The following is a 26,958-nucleotide window of genomic DNA, read 5'->3' as shown; positions in this document are numbered from 1 at the left end:
TTGTACGTCCCTTTTTCCAATCACGTCTTGGTGTCTGTGGGACGCAAAATTGTCCCGTTTTCAGAAACCGAGCGAAAGTTAGAGCAGCAGATTACGAAAAAAACATGCAAAGAGTTTCATTCTTATTTGAAATCATCACCAGCTACATAAAACAAATGTTCTTCTGATAAATATAACTAAACACTTTAGGTACCTATATTTTATGATCCGTAACTTTTAAGCCAACTAACTACTTTTTCTAAATAATTAACTTTAAAAAAAATGTTTTTTTTTATTTACTACTTATCCCGCACCCGTTTAAGTCAAAGAATAAATAGTCTTTATTTTTGAAGTGACTTGCCTTCATTTGAATATTTTTAAAAAGGAATTGCTATCTCTCCTCTACTAACATGATGCAAATGCTTTAAACCAATTATATTTTAATCCATAGTTCCGTGTGGTCAGTCGATTTGTTCCAACGATCAATGAACTAAGATGACTTCAGTTTTTACTTTGCATTTGTTGATTTCTCAGAAATCATTATGATTGCGTGGAGCCTAAAGGAACTAGTTCATTTGAAGCCTATTTTCTTTAATGATTTTATAAATTGGATCCTGATCGTTAAAACTGTTTTTGTTTTGTTATATTTTTAATGATATAGCATCCCAATATAACGATGAAATGACAAGCTTGCTTATTTTTTAAATATTCTATAATATAACAAAGACGGAAGCGATAATAATTTGAATTAAGAATAAAAACAGAATGTCGTTTTGCACAGATAAAGCGAATGCAACAATAGAAAATTTACCCACTCGCAAATGTTGTCACAGACTTATCCATATGTATATTATTAATGTTATATAGACTATATAATAATAATGAGTTGTTCAACCTTATTAGAAAACGTAGTCTACGGAAAGTATGGCATACTTTTTATATGGATAACCAGCCCGATACTGATTCACGTATTGTAGCGATTGGAGCGATTGATATTTAAGTTTAAGAAACTCGCCCGTTGACTACCCATCTAAATATAGCTGTAGTTTCACATGTTTTTCTGCTTATTTTCTCATGGTTCGGCCTATATAAGGAATGAGAGATGCAGCTTTCTATCAATCATTGGCGGGAAACGGAAATGCAGAGGAAGTCTCAAGTTTAACTTCCTTTATCAGTTTTCCTATACTAACTAATAGCGTGGCTTCTTTAAATGCGTTAACATACTTGATTTTAAAGATACTATGGATGTCTACGGTACGGTTTTTGATTAAAACATACCAATTACCATTTTATTAAACAAGAAATTACTCGTTGAATTTATAACCTCTTTGGTTTTATCAAAGGTTAAAAATATAAAGTATCTTGGGTATTCAGCATTTTATGTCTATGAAGACGTAATACGAGTTTACTCCATGGTACTAATAATTAATTGTTATATTTATGTAAAAATAAAGATTTTAATTAATTTTACATTAAATTAATGTAATTCTTAATCAATTCTACTCACTATTACCATTTGTTATATTAGATAACGTTTATATAATAGTGTAAATTTTATAACCATGTATTAAAAACCTATATATTTTATTAAATGGTTTATGATTCATTTGTTAATTCAAGTGTTATTGCGTATTTGTCATAAGCGAAATTTCGTAATATTGTATTTTAACTAGAGCAAGAGTTCATTGTTGTAAATATCTTCCATATCATTGCGGGAAATACGATAAAAATGGGTAAGGTATGAATAACACAAGTTAATACAAGAATACTTAATGTTCCTACTTTGAATTGAAATGTTATATGAATATACGAATAGGTATGTTAAAATAGAAATGATGGAAGAAACGGATGCAATCTTAGGCCAAGACCCATTTAGGGTTCTACTTTTAGCGCCACTAGATTATTATTATTAATGTTAAATCTTACTTTGACGAATAGATGTTCTAATCGCCTAATTTTATCGGGGATAATTGTAATTTTGGTTTAATATAAGTTAAATACGAGAGTCGAAAACCTAGTTTCCTTTGCTAAACTAAGAAATTAACGAACTTGTAAATTGTATGATAATCTAAATAATCATAATTTTTCTTACTCATAGTTATATAGCAAGAAACAGATATGTATAAAGTTTTCGAAAAGGACAAGCCGTTGCTAAACTTGGATCTCCAATTCCAATGTATTTGTTTACCGAGTCTCACAGCAAGACCCCAAGTGGCTTTGTCGCTGACAGTTAGTGTGACCACTTAAGAGCAGGTCGTTTTGTTTTGGAACTATTGTGGTTAAATATGTGCAGATTGAGTCAAATTTAAATAGCTGCATTTGTTTTATGTTTTTTTGAAGAACTTCAGTATAAAACAAATGTCATGATTGTTAATCGCGTTAGTTTAACTATTTTAAAGCAAAGATTCAATTGATACTGCACTTATCAAAAAGTTACTTTTTAACAGAAACATTTAATCTTTTAATCGTTATCAGTTAAATAAAAATAAGAATACATTTCATAAAAGTGTATGTATCAAAATCTGACACTATTTCAGATTTCTATAATATTATTTTAATTAAAGTGTTTCAAATTTTATGTATTATGTATTTGGCAGATTCTTTATCTTACAAATGGTCACACTACCACCTGCCGCCATCCGACTGCCGACATTTCATTCATTTCAGTGTCGCGCCGGCTGTTGTAATGATAGTGTGTGTCATTCATTATCCACTTAAACTTTCGCGTTTATTATCTCAATAAAGTTGATTGATAAATATTGAAAACCGAATCACATGTTGTGACAGTGCATACGGCTGGTATTTGTAAATATCCGCAACCAAACGGACGAGTAGCGATAAAATAAAACTGACTTGTGTGGTTTGAAGTTTGACGAAAGTGAGTGTGTGCTTGTGTTGTGAACATTTAACTTAATGTTCAAATCAGAACTAATTTAAGCAAGCAATTTAATGTCCTCCGCTAAACTGGAATCCCAGATGTTGAAGTTGGTCGGTATTTTATATATTTCATTCTTAAATTGCGCATCAGAAGTTTTGTTAATAGGTATTTAATAAACACGATATTCCTTTTTAATTGACAATAAATAGCGTATGAAATAGATAAGATAACATATATTCACCGAACTTGATGTTCAATGATTTGTGTATAATCAGATTTGACGATGTTAACGTAAGTGTATTTAATCTCACTCGATGTCAAGCTACTGATGTCATCAAGTTAGTCGTATTAATCCGAAGGTAAACCAGTTACTAAAAGGATAAAAATTCACAAGTTTAGAGTAAACATAACTAGTATGATGCTCAAGTAAAAAAAAAATTGATTCCCGCCATACGCCGGAAAGTTATTTAAAAAAACTACAGTGGTATTATAGGTTAAAAACGTCAGCTAGTCTCGCAATGTTTGGTATCGATAGCTCATTCTTGTGGTTAGTAATTTTATATTTTGTTCAAGTTTAGTATTGTTTACCTGCGATAAAGCGATAGAATTTTAATTGAAAACCGTGCAAACTGGAAAGTGAATTTTGTGTAACGTTCATCGTATTTTGCATGCATCATTGGTTGCGACGTTTTTCTTAACATTCAATCTTAATTTGTGATTTCCATTTCAATGTCGACTTCAATATTAATGTATAAATGTGGTTTGTGTAGTTAATCATAATTAGTTGACGATGTATTAAATGCGGTCTCATAAAAATATTTCAAATACACCGCAGGCAATACATTAGTCTAGTGCCTTTGTAAATTTATACAATTATTACCTTGTAATTCATCGTTGGAGTAAACTTTTAACTGATTTATAACTGGTTTCTAAACGTAACAAAATATTGTGTCAATATAAGATATGATATCAATTAGGAAATATTTATAACAGACATGTCTTTCTTCTGGTTTACACTTAATTGTAACGATTGGAATTAGTAAAATTATTGCATTCTTTATACTATTAGAGGTAAATACAGCTTAAAACGCTTTGCTCCGTTTAAGATTATGTAATAAATCTTACGACATTTACATACATAGTATGCTTAAGATTATTTAAAATATGTTGCGATTTAGACTTATCTATATACTTTATATTATATATAAAAGCATCCAGTTATTACTATATCTTGACAAAACTTTTTTAAAGAATTCCTTTTTGACGTTTTTTATTAACCTCGCTGTTCTCGTCATACAGCTTCTTTGTAAGTTTTATTATGTTTAATAACATGAATCATCGAATGCTATAATAATTTTCATACATTAAGTTTCCTTATTCGTGAATATAATGACGTCTTAATAAAAATAGGGAAGTAATCATTACATTTTTGGATGGGTTTTACAGTTGCTGGGCGATATTGTGATTGCAATTCGCTTCTTTGATACAAGAACGATAGGGCTTCATCATTTTATGGCAGTAGAAGAATTAAATAAATCAGTCTTATAACACTGGTATTAAATGATTTAGTGTTAGTTAGATTTATAAATGAGTCTCAGCCTGACTTACGACTTTGTATGTTAAAATCCATTTAATTTTGCACGTACAGAAGCCGGACTTATCCATCAGCCTCGTGTCTGAATGGGACCCTCAGATAACGAAGTAGTAGGCTTTCGGATAGGAGTGTAAAAGTTGCATGCAATAAAAGTACCCGATGAACTTGAATTTAAGTATGAGTTACAGATGACACCGCAGTGTAATGCATAAGTCAATTGGCGAAATAAAGACGAAATTGTCGGCTTTCTTTTGCTCGAGGATTTGGCCCACTTACCCATATACTGAGTTTTATTGCGTGCAACCTCGGCGGCAAATCGCTACATTAATCATCTGATTTTCTCCTGTCACTTTAACTGATTGTCCATTTTTTTAAGGCATTTAATCTTTCGGCACGCACTAAAAGAATTAAGCTTAATTCTCTAATAAACCTTAGGCCATCGTGCGATATACATTATATATTTGTAGGTCAGTATTAATCTGTCATGTTGTTGAAGTATTTCACCAAGAATATTTGACTAAAGTTATTTATTTTAGTATAGTAGTTTGTTTTTCTCTGGTCTTCACATGTAATTATCAAATCAATGTATAAAAAATATTGTAAAACTATTTTAAAAAAGTAAGTATGGAGTTTCTTGCCAATTATTCTTCATATGAAACTAAGTTTTGCATGGGCAACTATAGTATTTTTTTAAAATATATTTAACTTGTAATTTTGACTTTTAAATCTTGAAATTTATCCTTATTGAAATACACGATTTGACTTCATTTCTTGATACGTTTAAGAATCTCTACCGTAGACTTTGGAAATGTCTATTTTTATTTAAATAGGTGGTATAAACTATACAGTCTACGCTATCCTCTAAATATTTGAAAATTAATTTAGAAATCAAAAATGTTTGATAAAAAAATGTCACGCAAGTTATTAACGAGGCCGAGTGCCTTAGGCCTTTCGTGCTCAAATAGCGCAAATTAACGCATACATGCGAAAAACGAAACTTGAAGTATTATCTATAAATGGGCACTACACTACATTATGTTGGTTAAAATTTCAAGTTACCAGAAAAAAGGAAACAGCCACTATTTTCTGTTCTAAACACACGACTACTATATAGATTACTTTCCTTCCTAGACGCAATCTGTCCAGTATTACATCGACGCATTAGAAGGCCGTAGAAGGCATCTATATTACATTATATGATCCTGGCATCGCATGTCACCTTGAACTTAGGATAGAGGCTATCGCAGTTATAACATACGATAAAATAGCTTTATTGTTTTATGTAATAAGTGCTGTTATAGTATAAAGTATATGTACATTATATGGTTTTTTGCTGCGTAAACATAAGGCTTGTTTGGGTTTGTGTGGATTTTAATGCCAGATTTATTGCTTGAAGTCGACGTTTATAAAAAAGACTTAATTGTTTCTTTGAAATTAGTTGGAGATAAAAGTTTTCTCTTTTTATCTTTCGACTGATGCGCGGAAGCGACACTGGAACAGGGGTACTTTGTAAATATGACTAACTACGAAGCCTAATTTTGAAAATTTCTTTGATTATGTAATAAAAAAAATTAAGCAAATACTTTAAGTTATAGGTATTTTATGTTGAGAGGTTTCTAAGAAATAAAACAAAAATAATGTTCTAAGACTATTATCAACTAATTGTTATACAGTATTATTATAAAGTCTCTAAATCTTTTCTAGATTTGATGTTTTGTTTTGTGTTTGTCTGTAATGAATACAATTATTCTTCTAATATTGAGATACCGTAGCGATTACTATATAACATGATAGATCTTCGTTCTTGATAATATCAATGGAGATGTTACAATATAAGAATCTCTCAAAAACGAAAAAAATTGTTTTGACATATTCCCTCTGCTTGATTGGTTCTCAAGTTGAATTAAATAATATTTCAGTTCTAGATCGATTCGAAACAGCTAGCCGTAAATAACACAGCATTTGTAGTAATTTCCTATCTAAGATCATGGAAAGAAGAATCACATGATACAAGATAAAAACTGTATGTAAAAAACATGACGCACGTATTATCACAAGGACTTAAACAATCTAGTAATCTTAACAATGATTTTCGGTTCATGTTTATTTTCAAAACGGTGATAAATAATATGGTTCTGATAAAGTATGAATCAAGCAATAAACCATTGCATAATTTGGCCTAAAATTGAAATCCCAGGGAGGAGATGGACCACAACTTCACGACGATATTTATCATATAATGTATTTAATATAAATCATAACAATCAAATATACATTATTTACAATTTTCTTAACCTACGTAGTAATAATAAAAATAATAATAATTTACTGTCATAGAAATATTGATTTAAGTTTGACATTTAAAATTAAATTAATAATTTGGAACCTATTTGACTTAGGGTCCTTCAAGAAAAGAGCGTACCAATTCTTGAAAGGCCGGCAACGTACGAGCCTTCTGCCTGTTTGCCCCCTATTTCATAAAAAAAAAACTTTAACTGGATTGTTTTAATACATATTATATAGTTTGGTCTATTTGCGCAATTAGCATTTGGTTGTAATTTACATAATTAGTATAAAAGTTGCTTTTTCGTCGTCCTGCTGACTTCATGACGCAATGTGTTTAGTTTTTGTTTACTATTTTCTATTTACTATATACTATTTACTAACTATTTTTTTATAAACTAAACGATGTATTTGAAGAAATAACTTTGAAATTCGCGAACTTATACTACATCTCATAGCGGAGTCGAATGTCGGACGCTATTGTTTTATTTCATCTTAGGTTAGACATTCTTGTCTCATGATAAGATAATGCTCTTGCATTTTTCTATACATTTGGAGACCTTTCTCTCGGTGAATTATAACCGGATTAGTATTGTAAGAATGTCGGTGTGATGTCAGCGTGAATCAGGTTTTACAATATCCTTCGTTCGTCATAAAGGATAATCCTTTTAGTGATGCTTCTTTTAATTATGTACAAATACAACTAAACTGCAATAACCTGATTATGTCGTGATAATTTTTAAACCGGAAAGTAGGTGTTTAGGCTTCTTATCTGACACAAGCTCTCTATTTTTAGGTCTAAAGCTGGTTTAATCACGATGCTTTCCAGTACCGTCCAGTAAAGTCCATTGGTGCACAGTGGGAGATCGATCTTACGACATCACGGTTGATAAAATATCCTAAAGGCAAAAATATAATTAATAAATAAATTTTTATTTCAATAGGACCAGGGGTGCGAATGATTGATTGATGATTGCCTAACTACGACTCTAGACACTTGCAACACGAGTCCTCTTTGAAATCGAACGAAACTTTAGTTAGACACTCACGTTATCATTACACGAATAAGTCATGATAACTGAAAGGGAATTCTAGATGAAAAATACAAAGGTTAACTTTACTTTGACGGTTACTGGTATTTTTATTTAATTGCATAATGAACCATGAACTAGATCGATTTAATTAAAATTAACTCCAAATTAAACAGTGAAAGTAGAGATAAATCTTGTGTTTTTAAATGATATCGAATTTGTACTTAATTAAATAATAATAAGTATATTTGACATCAATTTACAATTGATTTATTTATAAGTTTTCTTACAGCTACACATATGTGTATACCTACATATCAAAATAAAGACTTGACTTACACAATATACAAAGTCAAAACAGATTACATTGACAAACAAAATATTTGATGGCTTGATTTGTCCTTGTAGTTTTTGTATATAATCGTCACACATATTTCATGTCTGTATTAATATACATAAATGCAATATAAATCATTACAATATTTGGTATATATATATATATGTTTAATAGTATAGTGAACGCGATATCCAGCGTAATTAGTATGAACCGATAAAATAATGTTTACACAAATATTACAAACGAGATTTTTGATATGTGCTTATGGATTAGTACTGACCCCATTTCACCAGAATATTTTTAGTGGCATTTGTTGAACAAAATTTTTGAAGGTTGCTCAATTTGTAGGCTCGCGATAAGACCTAATAAAAGTGTTAGCAAACACGATAGAGCCTGAAATTATGCAGAGAGGTGTTTTGGCATTACGGTTTGATAATATAGGATGTCAAAACCTTAAACTCCTTTGGCCATCTGCAAACAAAGTGTCAACTTTAGCTAATAACAAAGATAACTTTTCTGATAGATAAACAGGAATTTATAACAGTACTTGCTTACTTGACAGACTTCCTAAACTATGAATATTGAATTCCTCATCTTTGAGGTGGTAGGTTCGATTTCCGGCTGTGCACCAATGGATTTTCTTTCTATGTCCGCATTTAACATTAGCTCGAACGGTGAAGGAAAACATCGTGAGGACCGAAGACCGTGCGTCAGGCACATAAGACTGATCACCTACTTGCCTGATAGATTAACAAATGATCATGAAACAGATACAGAAATCTGAGGCCCCGACCTAAAAAAGGTTGTAGCACCATTGATTGATTGATTTATTTTTTATCTACATAAATAAAAATGAATCGCAAAATATGTTGGTAAGCGCAAAACACGATACCGCTGGACAATTTGGTATTTTTTGAATTTATCCCTTGAACTCCGAGGAAGGATTTTATGGATAGAGAAATATAAAAAAGGAAACAAAATAGTTTTTATTCACACAGGTTTTATTCCGAAATATCGAACAGTCTCTATGGGGTTGCAAAGCAAAATGTTCCATATGTGTACTAATAAGGGTAGCCTAAGTAAAATATAATGTTATCCAAAAACGTGTTAAACGATTTTTGCTTTCTCATTCAGTCAATCGCTGACAGCTATTTCAAACAATTGACAGTTGTGTAAAATTAATAGTCGTTAAGTTTTCTAATACGTCTCTCAACTTCCCTAATTTTTTCTTTCATAAGAACCTCCAATAAACAAAACAATAACTTCCGTCCTTCCACGCGGGATATATATATTATATATGTATATAGATTCACATAACTTTACGTTGTATCTGATTGTTTTGTCTAATGACGTATTCATGAATTGTAGAAAAAGACGTATTTAAAGTCGTAGTACCAAAGTAAAAACTAGTATAGTGAATGACGCAATAGTTTTTTTTGTACTGATTCGTCTCGTAAATTTCGTTAATTATAAAAATCTTCTTTTATTAGTAGTCTAAGTATAGAAACGGTTAACTAATGCGGATACACCTCGCAACAACTTGTAATTCAACGCGTTAAATGTGACATATATACTAATTGTAATTATCCAATTATCGAATCTTTATTCTAAAATTTATCAATATGGGTTTACGCGTAATTCCCTAACAAACAAACAAAACCCACTTCTGCATTAATATTAGGATTACGTCAAAGAGAAACTGCGTTTCTATTCTGTTGGTCAATTTATAAATTTTTAAGATTAAGATAAATGACGATATTACGCAATTTATTACAAAATACACTTTTATATATAATTTTAATATTACCATGTCTTATAGTAAGCAACAAGAAATTATTAATAACATGCATACGCCATGCCAGAAGGCTCGCGTTGCTGGCCTTTTAAGAGTTGTTACGGTCTTTTCTTGATAGAGGTTCGGAAATACTTCAGTGGGCAGCGTTCTACATAGAGAGGTGAGAACAGTACTCTTTGTGATTCTGAATTCGCGGTTTATAGAGATGAATGCGGTGGTCCGGAGTGAAAAACTCCTTGCTGAGTACACTAACTTCTTAGAGGCTACTTTAGCCTTTCCTTCCAAATGATCGTGACACTGAACGTCATTCGATTTGTCCACACCAGTATTCCGATACTCTTCTTTTTGCGGAAAAGTCGCAAACTGCCCTTATTTTTGTATCTTTTCCAATGGTGAGGATTATTTGCCGAAGCCGGTACTCCAAGTGTACGCACATGGCGTATACGAGTATATACGAGTACGAGATACATACATATTTAGTACGGATGCAGTTCCTTTCGGATATATTACAGACCGCAGATGCACCGTATAAGAGAACAGGTAACTGCCCATACTTTTTTCTATGGAAGCAGGTGACGTAAAATGTAAAGACTAAAAAATAAATATCGGTAAAGGTCGCCGGTCTTTACCATTTTCTTATCTAAACCGGATATAATATAGAGCTCCATAGCCGAATCGAATTTCATAAACATTATTTTTGAAAGTGTTCGACTCGTATGTATTACGAGTCGTAAATAGCCATTTGAGTAATTCAGATTGAGAATCTTATCGACACATTGTGTTCTAAAGCTGCTAACTGTTCTTAATGCATAATTGTCTTAAACCATAAAATTATCCATACACTAACTTAATATCTAATGTATTGTTGCACAATGTGTTTACACTTTATTGCATATTTACAATAATACAATTATTACTCAGTGTAAGAAACGGGCATTACATTATTAAGCGTTTCCTTGCAGGCAACTAACAAAAAACAGTAATAAAAAAGAAATGATTATAGATTGTTTTTTGAAGCTCATGCGGCTTTAAATCGGAGGTCGTGAGTTCGAATTACGACTTTGATTTTTGTTTCTAAATGCCCATTTAACGGAAATGATACAGATACAGAATTTTCTTCTTTTAGTAGTAAGTAGAACACGAGGCAAAGATATTTCTGCACGTTTCATTAATTTTGATAAACCATTTAAGACCAGCGTTGGCACTCTACAACTTGTAAAATTCACACCAAGAACTATTACGAAAATATTATTTTCAATTTGGAGTAACGGCACAGGTTTCATGAGCCTCGAATCTCCATCCATATGGCATATTATGTAGTAATAAAACGACATTAATGATCAAGCAGGCCTGACGTATTATATAAGGGGCGTAATCAGATAAACTAATTACATTACGTATCAAGTGTGAAGTCAGGCTAATTAGTGTCTAGATTCAATTAGTAACAATATTTGTTCTACACCGTTTGTTTTGTTACAAAATCAAAAATAATTGTCTTGCGTCATGTTCATTTCACTTTCGGTGGGTCGATGGGGCCATTTTCTAATGCCGCGACCACTTTTTTATTCGACTTCCGTGTTTGTTTTTAGTAGAACTCCTGTTTGCCTTTATTGCTAGCATAGAAAAAATGATAAAAATGAGTGAAATTATAAGTTTAGCAAACAAAAAGAACTGTCGCATTGTATGGCAAATCGAGTAGTTTACACACATACTCGTACTTCGCGTATCTATCGCAAGATTCGTGCTATGAGCCGCCCTCGAACTAAATTTAGTGGCTAAAAGATGGACTCACCGCAGTTATAAAGCCCAATGTTAACTAATGTATATAAAGTTAAGGAAATATTTTACATATGCATTTGTCACGCTCGCAAACAAGACTGCAATGGTTACATTAATACAAAACCACAGTGGTTTTTAAATATCACATGATTTGGATTATATTATTCTGTTAAATAAATAAATAAAAACACATATACATATGTATCCCTCCGCCTTCATTTTAAAGCCCGTAAATGGAAGCGCCGACTCGCCCATAAACATTATGAGGATATTTCCGGAGTAGTCTGTAAGTTAACAAAGTCCCTTTTTAGGAAATATTTCGACAGTCCTCTACCGCTTAGCCACTCGGTCACATACCTGCCTGATGTAGGGGTCCCTGTTTATAGAAAAAAATGAACGCCAAATGAAACAAGATCAAAGTTATAGTTCTGCCGCTAATTTACTCGTTGATTCAAAATTCTCGATATAGGTCAGTGTTTAATATCTAAAATTGAATTGCTCATTTAAGATTAACTTAAATGATAGTTTTTATAAATAAATTACTTCCAAATTATTAACGAAACACAGTAAGTAAACGTTAAAACATGAAAAAATGAAATTACAAATTATTAAAAAAAAACGAATCCCTTCACTATCCAATTGCCTATTGCCTTATTTGTCCTTATTTCTATTGCCTTATTTGTCATTATTTCTATTGGCCCCACATTGGGAGACGCTATTGATGATTCTGCCCAGACTGTATACATTGTAACATTTTCTAACAAAATTGTTAAAGTATTTATAGTGATTAAATCAGGAAGTAGGGAAACAGGTGTATCAGATAAATGGCATTACAAGGGCTTACGTAACAATCTTCTTACGAATCAGCGTTTTATGAATATGAACATGAGTTGTATAATCGTAATTGATGTACTTACTTTCCATTTTAGCTTATTGAATTACGAAATTATTTGTCATTTACCCGTTAAGTGGGGAATTTAGTATTATCCATACAAAAGACGAAGAACTATTGTAATAGTACATATTGTTATTAACTGTATATTTTATGCTGCATCATAAGCGTAGTACTGTTGTCACTTTTAAATAAAACGACGTGAGAGATAAGGACAAAACATTCAATGACCAAAAACTCCGAGATTTTCCATATCACCAATCTCCCAAACGTCAATTGTCAGTTCAACTGCATAACGTATGAACATGAGTTGGATTTTGTTCACTTTTGAATTGACACTTCGGCCGGTCAGATTTTATAGATCTCATAAGTACCTATTGTGTTGTGAGGGTCGTCAACAAGAAATAAGTGACGCTTGGCAGAACTCGACTTATCGGTTCATGTTACAATAAGCGCTTACGCACGTACGACCGTGTTGCAAATCGAATGTATTGATTATATGTATATGTCGCAGCCAACTAGTTTAATTAGCCGTTCAATTATTAGCCTAGCCGTTTAACAAAACGGTGCCGTTTAACTAGCGGCCTGAAAGATGTTCTGAATATATTTAAGGCCGTTAGTTAAACGGCGCTGTTTAGTTAAAAGGCTAGGCTGTTAATTGAACAGCTAATTAAAGTAATTAGCTGCGACATGTATCTTAAGTAATACGTTGTAAATCTTTTTCATCTGGCTGGAATTATAAATCAAGAGTTATATTGTAATATTAGTTAGTTATTTCGACTACGTATTTGCGTGTTATTCCCACGACAATGTAAGTGCGTGCTCGTATTTCACCATGCCTACAGCTGATAGAGGATCTTTGACAATCGGAGACAAACCTTTGTTTTTAATTTATTTTATTATTATTCATTACTTCAGATGTCATGTGGAATATGGTGTAATGGTTTCAGCTCCTTACAAACGTTGTGTAATACAAAAAAACTTGGCGATGAAAAAGAGTGGCGGAGAGTTTATTGCCAGTTCTTCTCTTCCGTTGTACACCCTTGATTTGAGAACTGGCAGTAAATGTAAAATTAGAAGCATTTAATGTATATTTCTTTTGTGTAAATTGTGTTACCTATAATTGTATTTTACCTAAATTGTATATAATAAATGATTTTTGACTTTGACATTGAAACACAATCATATCATACTAAAAACGGATGTGGGTTTTAAAAACGATTTTAATTTTGTTAAATTCTTTGATTAAATTAGAGGGGGTTTAAGTTCTGTGGAATTTGACTCAGAATCACTTTAAATGGTGGCTTCAAAAAGCCATGCAAATAAATCATTACGACATAGAACCTTAACGAGTTTCACTCTATTTGCCGCGTACAATAAGTAGGTATGGCGCAAGAGTATCTAGCATTGACAGTTACTATAATACATATAATTGTTTGTTATGTATTGCTTTATATAAATTTGAGATATATGAATATGACGTAAGTTATTTAATAGTTTATTATATTTTATATTTATTTTGCAGTTAAAAATAAATTAATATGTAATCGTGATAAATAAACGATTTAGTATTGTAAAATTGTGTTTACTCAAATTATGTCCATGATTTATTAAGCAAATTTCGAATTAAATGTAAGAATTTTAATGTAATAACATCTTCATGAATATTTAGAATCAACTCGTAAACGGAAATATCTTTGAAATCTTGACATTCGCCTTGAAGGGATTGGCTTTATATGCAAATTATTATAATGGAATTTAGTGCTTTATTTACATTTCTATGTGAGGTTGTTTGGAATTAGAAAAATATGGAATTCATTTTTTTTTATGTAATAGCAGGCAAACGGGCAAGTGGCTCACCTGATGTGAAGCGATACCGCCGCCCATGGACACTCACATTGCCAGAAGGCTCGCAAGTGCGTTGCCGGCCTTTCAAGAATTGGTACGCTCTTTTCTTGAAGGACCCTAAGTCGAATTGGTTCGGAAATACTTCAGTGGGCAGCTGGTTCCACATAGTGGTGGTGCGCGGCAAAAACTGCCTTAGAAAACGCTCAGTTGTGGAACGACGGACGTCGAGGTGATACGGATGGTATTTTGTATTTTGCCTTGACGTCCGATAATGAAACTCAGCTGCGGGTATTAGACCGAACAACTCTTCTGAACACTCCCCATGGTAAATGCGGTAGAAGATGCAGAGGGACCCAATATCTCTACGCAACGCCAAGGGATCAAGCCGCACGGTAAGTGATTGGTCGTCGACGATTCGAACCGCTCTTCTTTGAATACGGTCAAGTGGAAGGAGCTGGTACTGGGGAGCTCCCGCCCAGAGGTGAGAACAGTATTCCATGTGGGGCCGAATTTGCGCTTTATAGAGTTGCAAGCGGTGGCCCGGAGTCAAGTACCGTCTCGCCTTGCTGAGCACACCAAGCTTTTTGGAGGCTAATTTAGCCTTCCCTTCCAAATGACCGCGAAACTGGACGTTATTCGATATGTCAACGCCCAATATTCCGATGTTAGCTGAGGCTTTAAGGAGAGTGCCTTCAAAGAGGGGAGTAGCGACAAAGGGAGTTTTTTTTGCGGAAAACGCGCATACTTGTGTCTTCTTGGGGTTAAATTGGACTAGATTTAGTCTACCCCAGTTCGAGACTCCACGTAAAAGAGTTTCGACTTCAGACACAAGTTTGTTCCGGCACTCATCAACAACAGCCCGAGAAATACCTGCCCGGCCCGTGTAAAAGGTATCCCCAGTGCTGTCGTCCGCATAGCAATGAAGGTTGCCAAGTTGCAACATATCATTAATATGCAGAATAAACAGGGTCGGGGATAGGACACAGCCTTGTGGGACACCAGCATTGACGGGTTTAAGGTCGGAGCATGCTCCGTCGATGACGACCTTAATGCTCCGATCAGCGAGAAAGCTGGAAATCCAGTTGCATCTTTTCTCGGGGAGCCCATAGGCTGGAAGCTTCGAGAGCAGTGCTCTGTGCCACACCCGATCGAAGGCTTTCGCTACCTCAAGAGCTGGCCGTTAATAATGGTTTCCATTATTTTGGAGAACAAGGAGGTTATTGCGATTGGGCGATAGTTGAACGGATCAGAGCGATCGCCTTTTTTAGGGATCGGATGTATCAAAGGTGTCTTCCAGCACTTCGGAGCAGTGTTGATGGAGTACAGGTACCGGAAAAGGCGCGTTAGGACCGGAGCCAACTCAGGAGCACAAGTACGCAGCACAATTGGGGGGATGCCATCAGGCCCGCTCGACTTATGGATGTCCAGGGAAAATAAATGTTTACGGATAGCACGTTGCCGGAATGTAACTTCAGGCATCGTAGTATCACACCGCAATAATGTCGGTGGTTCCTTCCCCTGATCATCCAAAGTTGAGTTCGACGCAAAGAGACAGCCTAGAAGATCGGCCTTCTCTTTTGCAGTATGGGCCAGTGAGTCATCCTCCCTATGCAGTGGTGGAATAGAGGGCTGACAGAAATTACCTTGGACAGCTTTGGCAAGAGACCAGAAGGCTCGAGTTCCCGAAGGAAGGTGGGCCAATTTCTCACCAAACCTGGCAATATGCTCTGACTTTGCCTTAGCGATTTCCCGTTTGAAGGACCTAGAGGCTGAATTGTATGCTTTTTTACGTTCGCCGATAGCCGCATCACAGGATGTCGCCGCTTCTGCCCAGGCTTTAAAGCATTCACGCTTACGGCGCAAAGCCTCTTTGCACGAACGCCTAAACCAAGGCTGGGACTTGCCACCGACCGGCACCGCAGAGAATGGAATAAAAAGTTCCATGCCCTGCAGGACCACATCAGCGACAGAGTCAGCGATGGCATCCGGAGTACTCAACGAAAAGCAAATGGGCCCCCAAGGGTAGGACGCAAAAAAAGACCGCATCCCGTCCCAATCTGCTGACTTATAGTGCCACACACGGCGACAGCCCGCAAAGCTAGGCCGTAAAGGGCGCGTGAACGGCACAATGCTCCGTACCACACAATGATCTGATGAACCCAATGGCGGGTCAACAGAGACTTGGTAGGTCTCCGGATGTGAAGTCAGCAGAAGGTCCAACAAAGAAGGTTTATGACCATCCACATCTGGCATTCGCGTAATCGCAGGGACCATTTGCGTCAAGTCGTAGGCTAAAGCAAAGTCGTGAAAGGATCTTCCCGCGTGATCGGTGGTTTCAGAGCCGAGCCAATCGGCATGGTGGGCGTTAAAATCGCCAAGTATCACGATTTCAGCGGTAGGAATCCTATCAAGCAGGGAATCTGTAGCCATTTGGATGTGCTCAATGAGTCGGTCAGTTTCGGTATTTCTGCTATGGGACTCTTTCTCACCGCACGAAACGCGAGTACAAGAAGGCGAACCTTTTGTATCACTTTACGCCGGTTTACACTAGGAAGGGATTGACTGATTGCGCTGTGACAGAGGTTATTTCACCAGTGGGCGATGGGGTCGTCACGTCCCGACGCCGGTAATGGAATTCATATTTATACGCTTCATGAAAACTGTAATTCCACACAAATTGATTAAATAAATTGTAACTAAATCAATTTACATTTTGTAATTGTTCACATACGAAAAATATTATCGTTGACTTTAAACATTTGGGTTCTCTCTGTCTCTAATACAAAGTTTAAGTCTCAGAAACGAAACTCAGCTAACTGTAACTGCCGTATGACAATACATATCTCTGAAGCCTGACTGACTTCGAATCCTTACCTTTTGTTTGACATAACAAAACATCGTAACAACAAAAAAAAGTCTCCATAGTTCACGTTTTATGAAAACCTGTCCTCTTATATGTAAATATAGAAAATCTAGATATATTAAGCGTTTTTTTACTTTACGTATCGACCTTGTAACGACAAAAAAGTAAAAATTTTAAGTTTAATATTCAAAATTAACCGTAAAGGTCATGATTTCCTAACCCGCCTCTAATCTCAAGTTTAACCTTAACGCAATATAACTTATTAAGGTTATATTTTAAGTGCTAGGTGTGTCAGTATTCTGCTTGACCACTCCTTGACAAACATCAAGATCAATGTTTTATGAACTGCGCAATTAACCTCCATGTTAACCGATTACAATAAAGTCACGGAATAGATAATACGAATGGGTATTGTACCGCAAGCATTGTAAAAACTGGCGCTACAAACTCTTTTAGGTCTGGGCCTCAGATTTCTGTATCTGTTTCCTGATCAATAATTTTTCCTTACTGGTACATACCTGCCTTCTGTCCCTGACACTCGCCGTCAGCTTTTTGGGTCCAAGGTACCTCAATTCACGATGTTTGCCATCACTGAGATAGTGTTTAGTGCACAACCGTGATTAGAACGCATGATCTCAGGGTTGAGAGGCGCATGCTCACTATTTCATCATACCTCCTGCTGATAGAGAATCTTTGACAATCTGAGACAAATATGTGTTTTTAGTTTATTTTATTATTATTAATTACTTAAGATGTCATGTGGAACATGGTATAATGGTTGCATCTCCTTACAAACTTTGTCTAAAACAAAAACTTTGGCGATCAAAAAGAGTGGCGGAGAGTTTATTGCCAGTTCTTCTTCTTCCGTTCTACGCCCTTAATTTGAAAACTGGCAGTACATGTAAAATTGGAAGCATATTATGTATATTTATTGTTTTTGACGTTCATAAGTGTACATTGTGTTGCCTATATGAATAAATGATTTTTGATTTTACTTTACCAATACAGCTCTTACGGCAAGCATTATACTTCGTACTTCATAGTTTTTAACAAAGGAAATTATCAAACCGGCGACAACATTCGATCGAAACCTTAATTATGTCGTGAATTAAGCTATGGTTATGATTTTGAATGTCTGAAGTGATACTGTTCTCCGTACCTCTTGTAGCATAGCTGTTTTAAGAGAAAAATTACGATTTAATTTTTAAATATTGTCTTTTATACGTACATCTCATCTATACTAAATATGTATAACGTGTAAAGGAGTCGGCCGAGAAATTGATTTTAGGTTAATAGTTGTAATGATCATGAACGTTCAAAGTCACACAGTGTAATGAATGATTTACATACTTAACAAAAAGTCAATGGTGCTACAATCTTTTTAGGTCTGGGCCTCAAATTTCTGTATTTGTGTCATGATCATTTGTTAATCTAATAGCCAAGTAGGTGATCAGTCACTGTGCCTGACATATGCCGTTAACTTATTGTGTCTAAGGCATGCCGGTTTCCTCACGACGTTTTCCTTCACCGTTCGAGCGAATGTTAAATGGGGATCGAACCTACGACCTCAGCGATGCGAGTCGCAGGTTGAAGCCACTAGTCCAACACTGCTCTGATTTATATACTTAGCTGAGAAATATATTTTTAAATCGGACTAAGGCTTATACTTTCTAGTTTTAAATTTCATTTCAAGCTATCATCGTATAATTATACAACTGTTTTAATTGCTTGTTATATACATAATTATAAGTTTCTTAATTTGTTAATATACATTTATTTTGAAAAAAAAAAACTTAAGTTATATAACATTTTTATGTATAATAAATAGAAATAAAACTTCAATTACGAAGCAACGAATGCGTTGTTAACTTGTTAGCCAGTAGTTTGTACTTGTGCGTTTGTGTATATAAAAGTAATTTATACTATAAAACAATTAAATTATTAAAGACAACGTGAAAGAGTATTATTACAATAATAATTTCTCATTAATATTATTTTGGTTTGTTTGTGAATAATAATTCTATTATGTATTTGTAATAGTTCTTAATCCTGTTGAGTTTAAGTAAATCAAGAAAATTATATTGTAAATGATTGTTCTAGTCGTCGCGGAATATGTTAAAAATGAGTATTAAAAATATCCATAGCGCTAAATAACCTGCATCATGAGCACACCCCACATACACACCCTTACGTACATACACTCACACACCATGACTAAACACAGCCGAATTAGGCTTTACTTATTTGAATGTATTGAATATTTTTATTTAATTTTTTCCTTGTGTAAACGCTTGAACCTTTTTACATGCATTATAATAACCTTTGGTTACTTCTGTAGTATAATTGTTTTTTGTTATATATAATTTATGTTACTTGTAGGATTGCGAAATAAGTTTTTATATAAGTATGGGTATGTAGTTTGTAGTGATTAGAAAAGGATATAAAGGATTAGGTATGTTGTATCTACTAATTTCGCGTTTATATAAGAATTTTTGTTATAAAATATAATACTATAGTCCAATGAGTTTTTTTTACAAATACTAGTTTAAGAATAATTTCAAAACATACAAATATAATAATAGAATAACTTAGTAAATTCTATGATAATATGGAGTTGCGGCAGTTTTCTTTTATATATTATTGATGTAGATTTCAAGATGATTATGAATTTGAGTTGTTGTATTCATATGTCGAGTTTATATGCAATACATAATACGAACTTGGTTGATAATATAGAACTATTAGTTTATTATATAGAAGTAATTATTTAAACAACGTTAACTTGTACTTCTAAATTTAAATTTTTTAACACTAGTAATAACATAATATAATTTTATATAATGTTTTTAGGGTCTTGGTATGTACGAATATTTATAAAGTTTCATATATTTTAAAACAGGAGTCGCCGGAAGTCCGGATGTCCCTTCCATTGCCGCCACGTGCGCCTGATCCTTCCGCATTAGCAGCTTATTGGGCGGAGTACGAAGACCTCTGTCGACAGATCAGCACTGCACACCACACCGATGACGACGACAACCATTACGAAGGTAATTTAGGCTAATTGCTCGTTTATCTAAGAGTAAGAACTGAGAATGTTGCCATGGAAACCGTATTGATACCCATTTGAATACTTAGAAGCATATATATATATATTTTTTTGTAATTCTGCTTTTTGCCTTTACACATTAACGGGGAAAATAGACGGGAATATATAGATTATGTAGAAATTCAATAAATTGTCTACTTATTTGACAAATTTTTATTTTAGATATAATTTTAATAAAATGACAAAGAACTAATTTATCGAATATATTCCTTATGTACCAAATGTTGTAATGTTCTAATTATACAACAAATTAGTCTTTATTTTGAAATGAAGTATGCAATGTTGCTAATATTATATTTAAATATATGAATATGAATAAAGTTTATAATGCAGATGTTACTGCAATAATATCCATTGGAGGAAATTGCAAATTTTATGTCAATCATTGGGAATTCGAGCATTAGGCATCTTACGATTCAAGTCAAATCAACGTTTATTTAATCATATTGGTACATATACGTATCAACGTCAATATTGAACAAAAGAAAGATCTCAATATACAGTTACTAAATGCAATGAAAAACATTTCAAAACTAGTCTTTTAAAATAAAGATTCAATGTAATAATATTCGATCCTAAACCCAATTCTAATTGTGAATCGCAACAAAAACATTATTTGTCTAAACAAAACTGTGACAAAATTTTCTATGCCATCAAATAAAAACCCAATATTTATATAATTAAAATGCCTCATCTCATTACAATATTGCGCCAACAATAATAATCATACGACAATGCAATGCTAATCAAAACTTGGATTGATTTTAAATAAAAGCTTCAATCACAGTAAAATAAAACTTTTTATTATGTGATTACGAATTCTAGAAACGTAAACAAACTCGCGGAGCGATGCTTCCTGCTTGACGACATTTAAGGCGTAATCGTAAACAATGAATAGGTTTCTAGGCCTTATTGGCCCAAATTTATGAAAGTTACATTCGTAAAAAAACAAAACTAACTTACCTAAAGTATTGTTTAGCCTAGATATCAAGATTGAGAGCAGTCGTAAAGATAGATTATGTTAAACAAAGCTTATCAAGGCAAGCCCTTTGTGATGAAAGTTTAATAAATTTTCGGATTTTTCTTCACAATCTGTTATGGAGTTTGTTAATCGGTTGCGATTTTATCGACTTTCATACGTCAGCCTTGAGCCTGCATTCCACGTTGCGACAGGTTTCGTTGAGAAAACCGGACGTTTCCACGAACCTACCTTTCCTTACTATCTTTGTTATTTAAATGTGAGTAGGACAGAGTTAAATTGTGGGCTTTGAATTGTTGCAGCTACAGACAACATAGGTTTATAAATACACTTCTAAGTAAAATACGTTTTTTACGTATATATGACACATGATATGCCAAAGCTAACAATGAGATTTAATATTGACATGATAATCGTTATAAACAGACGGGGCACAGCTCCGGAATTTGATAAAAGCTTTTTATGTCGTGTATATTTAAATGTAGTAGAAGAATCAACTCAGAGCAAATTTTGGACTGGTACTTAAAGTTAACCGCAAATAAAATTACTATATCCGTAACAACTTATTTTTACATATTAAAAAGTTACTATATATCACGCATATAAGCCAATGAACAAGACAAATGTTGGTCAAGTGCTGTTTAATTTTGTTTAGACGGCATTCACTAACTGTAAAACCATCGCCTACTATTAACATTGGAATGTAAAGCCTCGGCAATTATTGTATTTAATTCGTACTTTATAGAGACTGGAATGTTCGCTGATTATTTCCGTGATTCTTAATTCCATCTCACTCTTCGGTCGGTTGCTCATGTCTGAGCGTAGTGGTCAGCAAGGTAACACCTGGACTGTTTCCACCAGTTTCTTTTTTTACCCCCCTCTTATAACAGAATACAGTTTTGAGGAATATGAGTCTTTCAGTCCAACTGGTTGGTGATCCTTTCATCTTCTGTGTTACCATCCAGGTTCTATTAGGTAATTTGTTGTCGCGATATGATAGACGAGTGTAAATTCCAAACTATGTGTTTGACAAAGTTTTTAACGTCAGTGTCATAATTATTTAGTTGCGTTAGTCTTATTTAGGTCATTTATATTATTTCTTTTAGACAAGACGATGAGAGGTAACGAGTCCGTTACATGTTACATGTTAAGACATGCCGGTTTTATTACTATGTCGACCAACCTTTTTCCACTGTAGTAGCCAATGCAGCCGTGATATATAGATATACGAACGACTTCAGGCTTTCGACGCTGAAGCTAGGCCAAGACAGCTATGCGACATATATTCGTATGTAATTTTTTTTTGCAGTGTTTCATTTACAACGAAATGTTCTAATAAAAGGACCCCAGACTCGTGCAGCTTAAATACGAAAACGATATCTTCCCGTTATACGTTACCACTGGCTGAATTATTATTTGTACTAAAACATTTTGTTTTATATATTTTTTTATTTGATTCATTTTGTTAACTAAGTAAAGCTTTGTTTATTATTATTGAATCTTCTTTTTCGGAGCTTTTTATATTTTAGTTCTAGATTTAAAAAATTGTACTTACTGACTTTTACCTGCTACTTACAGTAGGTACTGGACGTTCAGACATTAATTAAATAAAATAAACAAATACTGAACGTGTATAAATTAGCCCATTCAAAACCAGAAAGCGACCTTAACTCGAGGTCGGCAATGGTAACTTAGGCGATGGTCGCACACGACACGGGTCCCGTTACGTACCTCATAACGGACGGATGCGCACGAGTTGATGCACTTCACGCAAATTGATCAACTGTAAAACAGTCAACTCCTCAATGAGATCCTATATACTGATATGAATTATGAACACAGAGTATGGTATACTTATTATTTTTATTTCAAAGCTTAAAATTTCTCTGGATCTTCCTGAGTTTTTTTGTAAGTTAACATTGTATATTCGCGGATGATTGGTGAGCCCATGCGACTTCTTCAATACAAAGAGTCATCTCGTGAGTTGTGGGCAGGTATTGCGGGCTACTCGATTCTGAGGAAGTTGCATGCCTTGTTTAGTACTCATGTCATTTTCACACGTGTGTATATATTAAGTATATATAATTTTTTGTCGTAGATATGTGTTTTGTTAACAAGGTGATAATGCGCCCTTACAGACTAATACCACGGATACCCTTGATGCGTTTTTTCCGGTGTTGGGCCTACACCGAAAGTTTGTTAGAATATTTATACATATACCGGGTATGTATAGTCGTATATAGCTAAGAGCAGATTTAGCCTAATGGCTAATTCTAAACAGTGATTGTGATTATGGATTTTCCAACTATTTGCATCGTAAAGAAAAAAATTGGACTAAAACGTTTTATTACTTTAATGAAATGAATTTATTTATTCATATACACCGTACAGTACAAAGCCAATACGACAATGGCAAAATTAAAATATAATATTCAACAAATATATACACTATCGCTACTGTGGACTCATAAAGACGTCGATAGTGTCAGAGACAGCATTCAGTAAGCGCAACGTCTTTATTTACAATTCGCAAGCAACCTTGGCCTTTGCCGTTGTACATATACCCTAGGTACAAATAATCCAAGCTGTTGAAGAACACTTGACTTGCTCACCATTCCCAAAATGTATTGTATTAAACAATCATAAGTTGATTTATATATGAGAATGTGGCTCTGTGATTCTGGAAATGTGGTGTCGGAGGCGGATGCTAGAGTGTTCCTGGACAGCGAAGGAAACAATCCATACTAAGACGGAAACAAGTAAAAAAGTCTTTCGACACTTTGTAACCAATGCATCCTGTAACACGCAGAGATGCAGAGAGTCTAGAAAAACTCATCGTGGCTGGCAGAGTGGAGGGCACCTCGAGGCCTATCAACTCGCTGGACTGATTAAGTTTACAAGTAAAGGCCATTACGGGTCTTAAGCTCACCCAGCCGCAGAGGCTTGCCGAAGACGGGGAAGAGTGGAGGAAGTTTTGCGTCGCTACTAACACAACCTTCAGAAATGAAGAGTGCGACTGAAGAAGAAGATGCGGTATGAAGTAGCTTAAAATATAGGAAACAAATACATCTGACCAAGTCCACCTGGTATATAACAACGAAAGATAATAAAAGAAATCTGCACGGTTTAAGAGTTGTATGACCACTTTCTTCAAAACACGTTTTTGTACGAAATTTTCATACTTGCTTCTAGTCTGCATATGTATATTTATATATGTAGCATTATCTACTTTTAGTAGTTATTGTTTTGAATATAGACACTTATTTATCAATCTAACTGCAACGATAAAAAGAAGATTGACCTGTCCCTATCCATGAAAAAAAATTGTTTATGGGACCGCATCTCAACAACCAAAAGAAGTTGAGTCAACCAACAAAACAAAAAGGCCCTTTGGGTAAAAGAAAACCAGATTTAGGAGGTTTAAACAAAGGAAAATAGGTAATTATTCGAGGAGGCCGTCAATTCATTCACATATTATCTCTTCTCTAATACTAGACATAATAATTATATACTACTATACATTAAGATAAATTTATTATATAACAAACCAATTGAGTCAATTCTTAGTAGAAATTCAAAATTTTAATTTAATTTATTTATGGTTAAAACATATTTTATATCAGTTTATGGTATTGAACCAAACCATCATAATCGTAAGACATTTTTTGCCCACGTTTTTATTACTTAAAATATATAAATAAACTCAACCATTATTTTCTCTAACATTAATTTAATCTTGAGTACACTTTTGAGTACAGCATCACAAAAAAAAGTAACACTACGGGGCATCTTGGTGCCTTAGGGCCACAGAACACACACTGATGATGATGACAGCCTATTAATATATTTCAATGTTTTTAAATTATACAAGAAAAATATGTAATATTAGTTTCTGTTAATTTACATTTAGGTCTATCATTAACTAGTTAAACTATCTTTAGTAAAGGCATGCCAAGGTTACAACCTGACCGTGTGTTTAGAAAGTTAAGTGAAGTTGCCTCTTTAAACCTGTGGTTATCAATGATCGAGTCATTCAACGAATTGCTTCACGTCTTGTCTAATCATGTCTTACCGGTTCAAAATATCACTTATTATTAATATATACATATTAAGCGTTGTGTGTAGCGCAGTAATTATAATTTTATGTATTGCTATGCATGCGTCCTCCCTTATGTTCCTATTTTTTCCTGTCTAATACCTTCCTCCATCAAATGTAAATTTTTCTAACAAGTCGCAATTTTATTTTATTTTTGGATCGCCCCCTTTTAACTTTGATTATAGTGCTGAGGTATCTATTTCGCAATGGTCTTTCCGGAAAAGCTATTTTAAAACGGATTGTCGCCTTACGCAATTCAGAACAAGACCGAATTCTCGCCATTTAATTTTTTACTAAATGTATTGAGACTATTATTTCTATATCGTTAGTTGAAAACCTCTTTTAACACGTCACTACACAATGCTTTTACCGGTAAAATCGTATCGAATCTCAACAAACACACTTTTTACCACTTTATACATGATATATATGCTATACGTAAAATAATGGGCCATTGTATTTTTAAAAGTCGCACCAGCATTTTTTAAGGTTCAAAATCATTGACAGTTGGGGTCATAGATCGCGCTAGTTCGTACGATTTTTCATTAGAGAACAGCTTGGGTTCTAATACACCCCAGCTTTGATAATCGTAAACACTTGCCCAGTAAATAAAGTGGATGATGAGGATAAAAACAATTTTGATTACTTTTTACGATCTTGATTGTATATTGTTGCGTTAATTTTGTCATCCTTATCGCTAAAACAATTTTGATGTTAGAAATTTTATCACGGTGCGCAAAATATATTACTTATTACTCGATTATTTTCCAATCAATTTCAAATGGAATGATGCTTCAGAGATGCTTTTAATTGCGTATGTAATTACAACACTATATTCGTTTGAGTCAGACTTGATAAGAAATTAATTGGCTTTTTATACGAGTTTCTAAGGCACGTAACGCGACGCCTGAGATCTTACCATGTAACTTCAATAGCGATTTTGAAGTCAAATAAGTTTAATTTGTTCCGTCGTCAATGACATTATAGCTGTTTGTAAAACAGTGCGAATGCCAGTTAACTATTGTGTCAATCTATGATATAAAATCGCGTGGTAAGCTTGCTGTAAACAATAATACGATATCGCCGTTGTCGCTGGATTTACTTTGCAATAAATTGGGTTTTTAAATTGGTCTGTTATAGTTTTAATAGTAATACGTAATACTAAATAACATGTATTACGTAGAAAGTGTAATAAATTAGGAATTAGCCTGGTGAAAGGAAAATTGGTTTCTCAATTGAATGTTTTATGTGGAAGGTTAGGTGATGCTTGGTCGTTTAGTTTATTAATAAGACTTAGTTTTAAGTAAACAACCATTGTGACACGACTGGTTCTTGATTAGGTAGTATCATAACACGACGTTTTGGGAGATTTTCATCCATTGTTCAGCGACTTCACATCAGTTATTACATACATACACAACTATTTGACATTAAAGATTTATTACCTGGCAAAACGGCGTAGTCATGGCAACAGTTATGGTTCTATCTTTAGTCCCCG

The 26,958-nt window shown here is 33.9% G+C and overlaps 1 protein-coding gene across 2 annotated transcripts in view; it reads left to right on the top strand.

The window, feature by feature from the left end:
• The window catches only part of LOC123714226 (rho GTPase-activating protein conundrum), a 79,951-nt gene that overhangs the window by 18,562 nt on the left and 34,431 nt on the right, over nt 1-26,958 (top strand). Inside the window, exons 1-2 of one of the 2 annotated variants that reach the window (XM_045668420.1) lie at nt 2,662-2,967; nt 20,179-20,326. In XM_045668420.1, coding sequence (XP_045524376.1) covers nt 2,929-2,967; nt 20,179-20,326 — 187 coding nt within the window. In that variant the 5' untranslated portion in view covers nt 2,662-2,928. Of the gene's footprint in view, nt 1-2,661; nt 2,968-20,178; nt 20,327-26,958 lie in introns of those variants that run through there. The other variant, XM_045668419.1, reaches the window with a different exon arrangement.

Source organism: Pieris brassicae, chromosome 9 (genome assembly GCF_905147105.1).
Source record: "Pieris brassicae chromosome 9, ilPieBrab1.1, whole genome shotgun sequence".
In the NCBI taxonomy this organism is placed as follows: Eukaryota; Metazoa; Arthropoda; class Insecta; order Lepidoptera; family Pieridae; genus Pieris; species Pieris brassicae.
The sequence above is the reverse complement of the archived record's forward strand: the minus strand, read 5'-3'. Positions and strand labels throughout refer to the sequence as shown.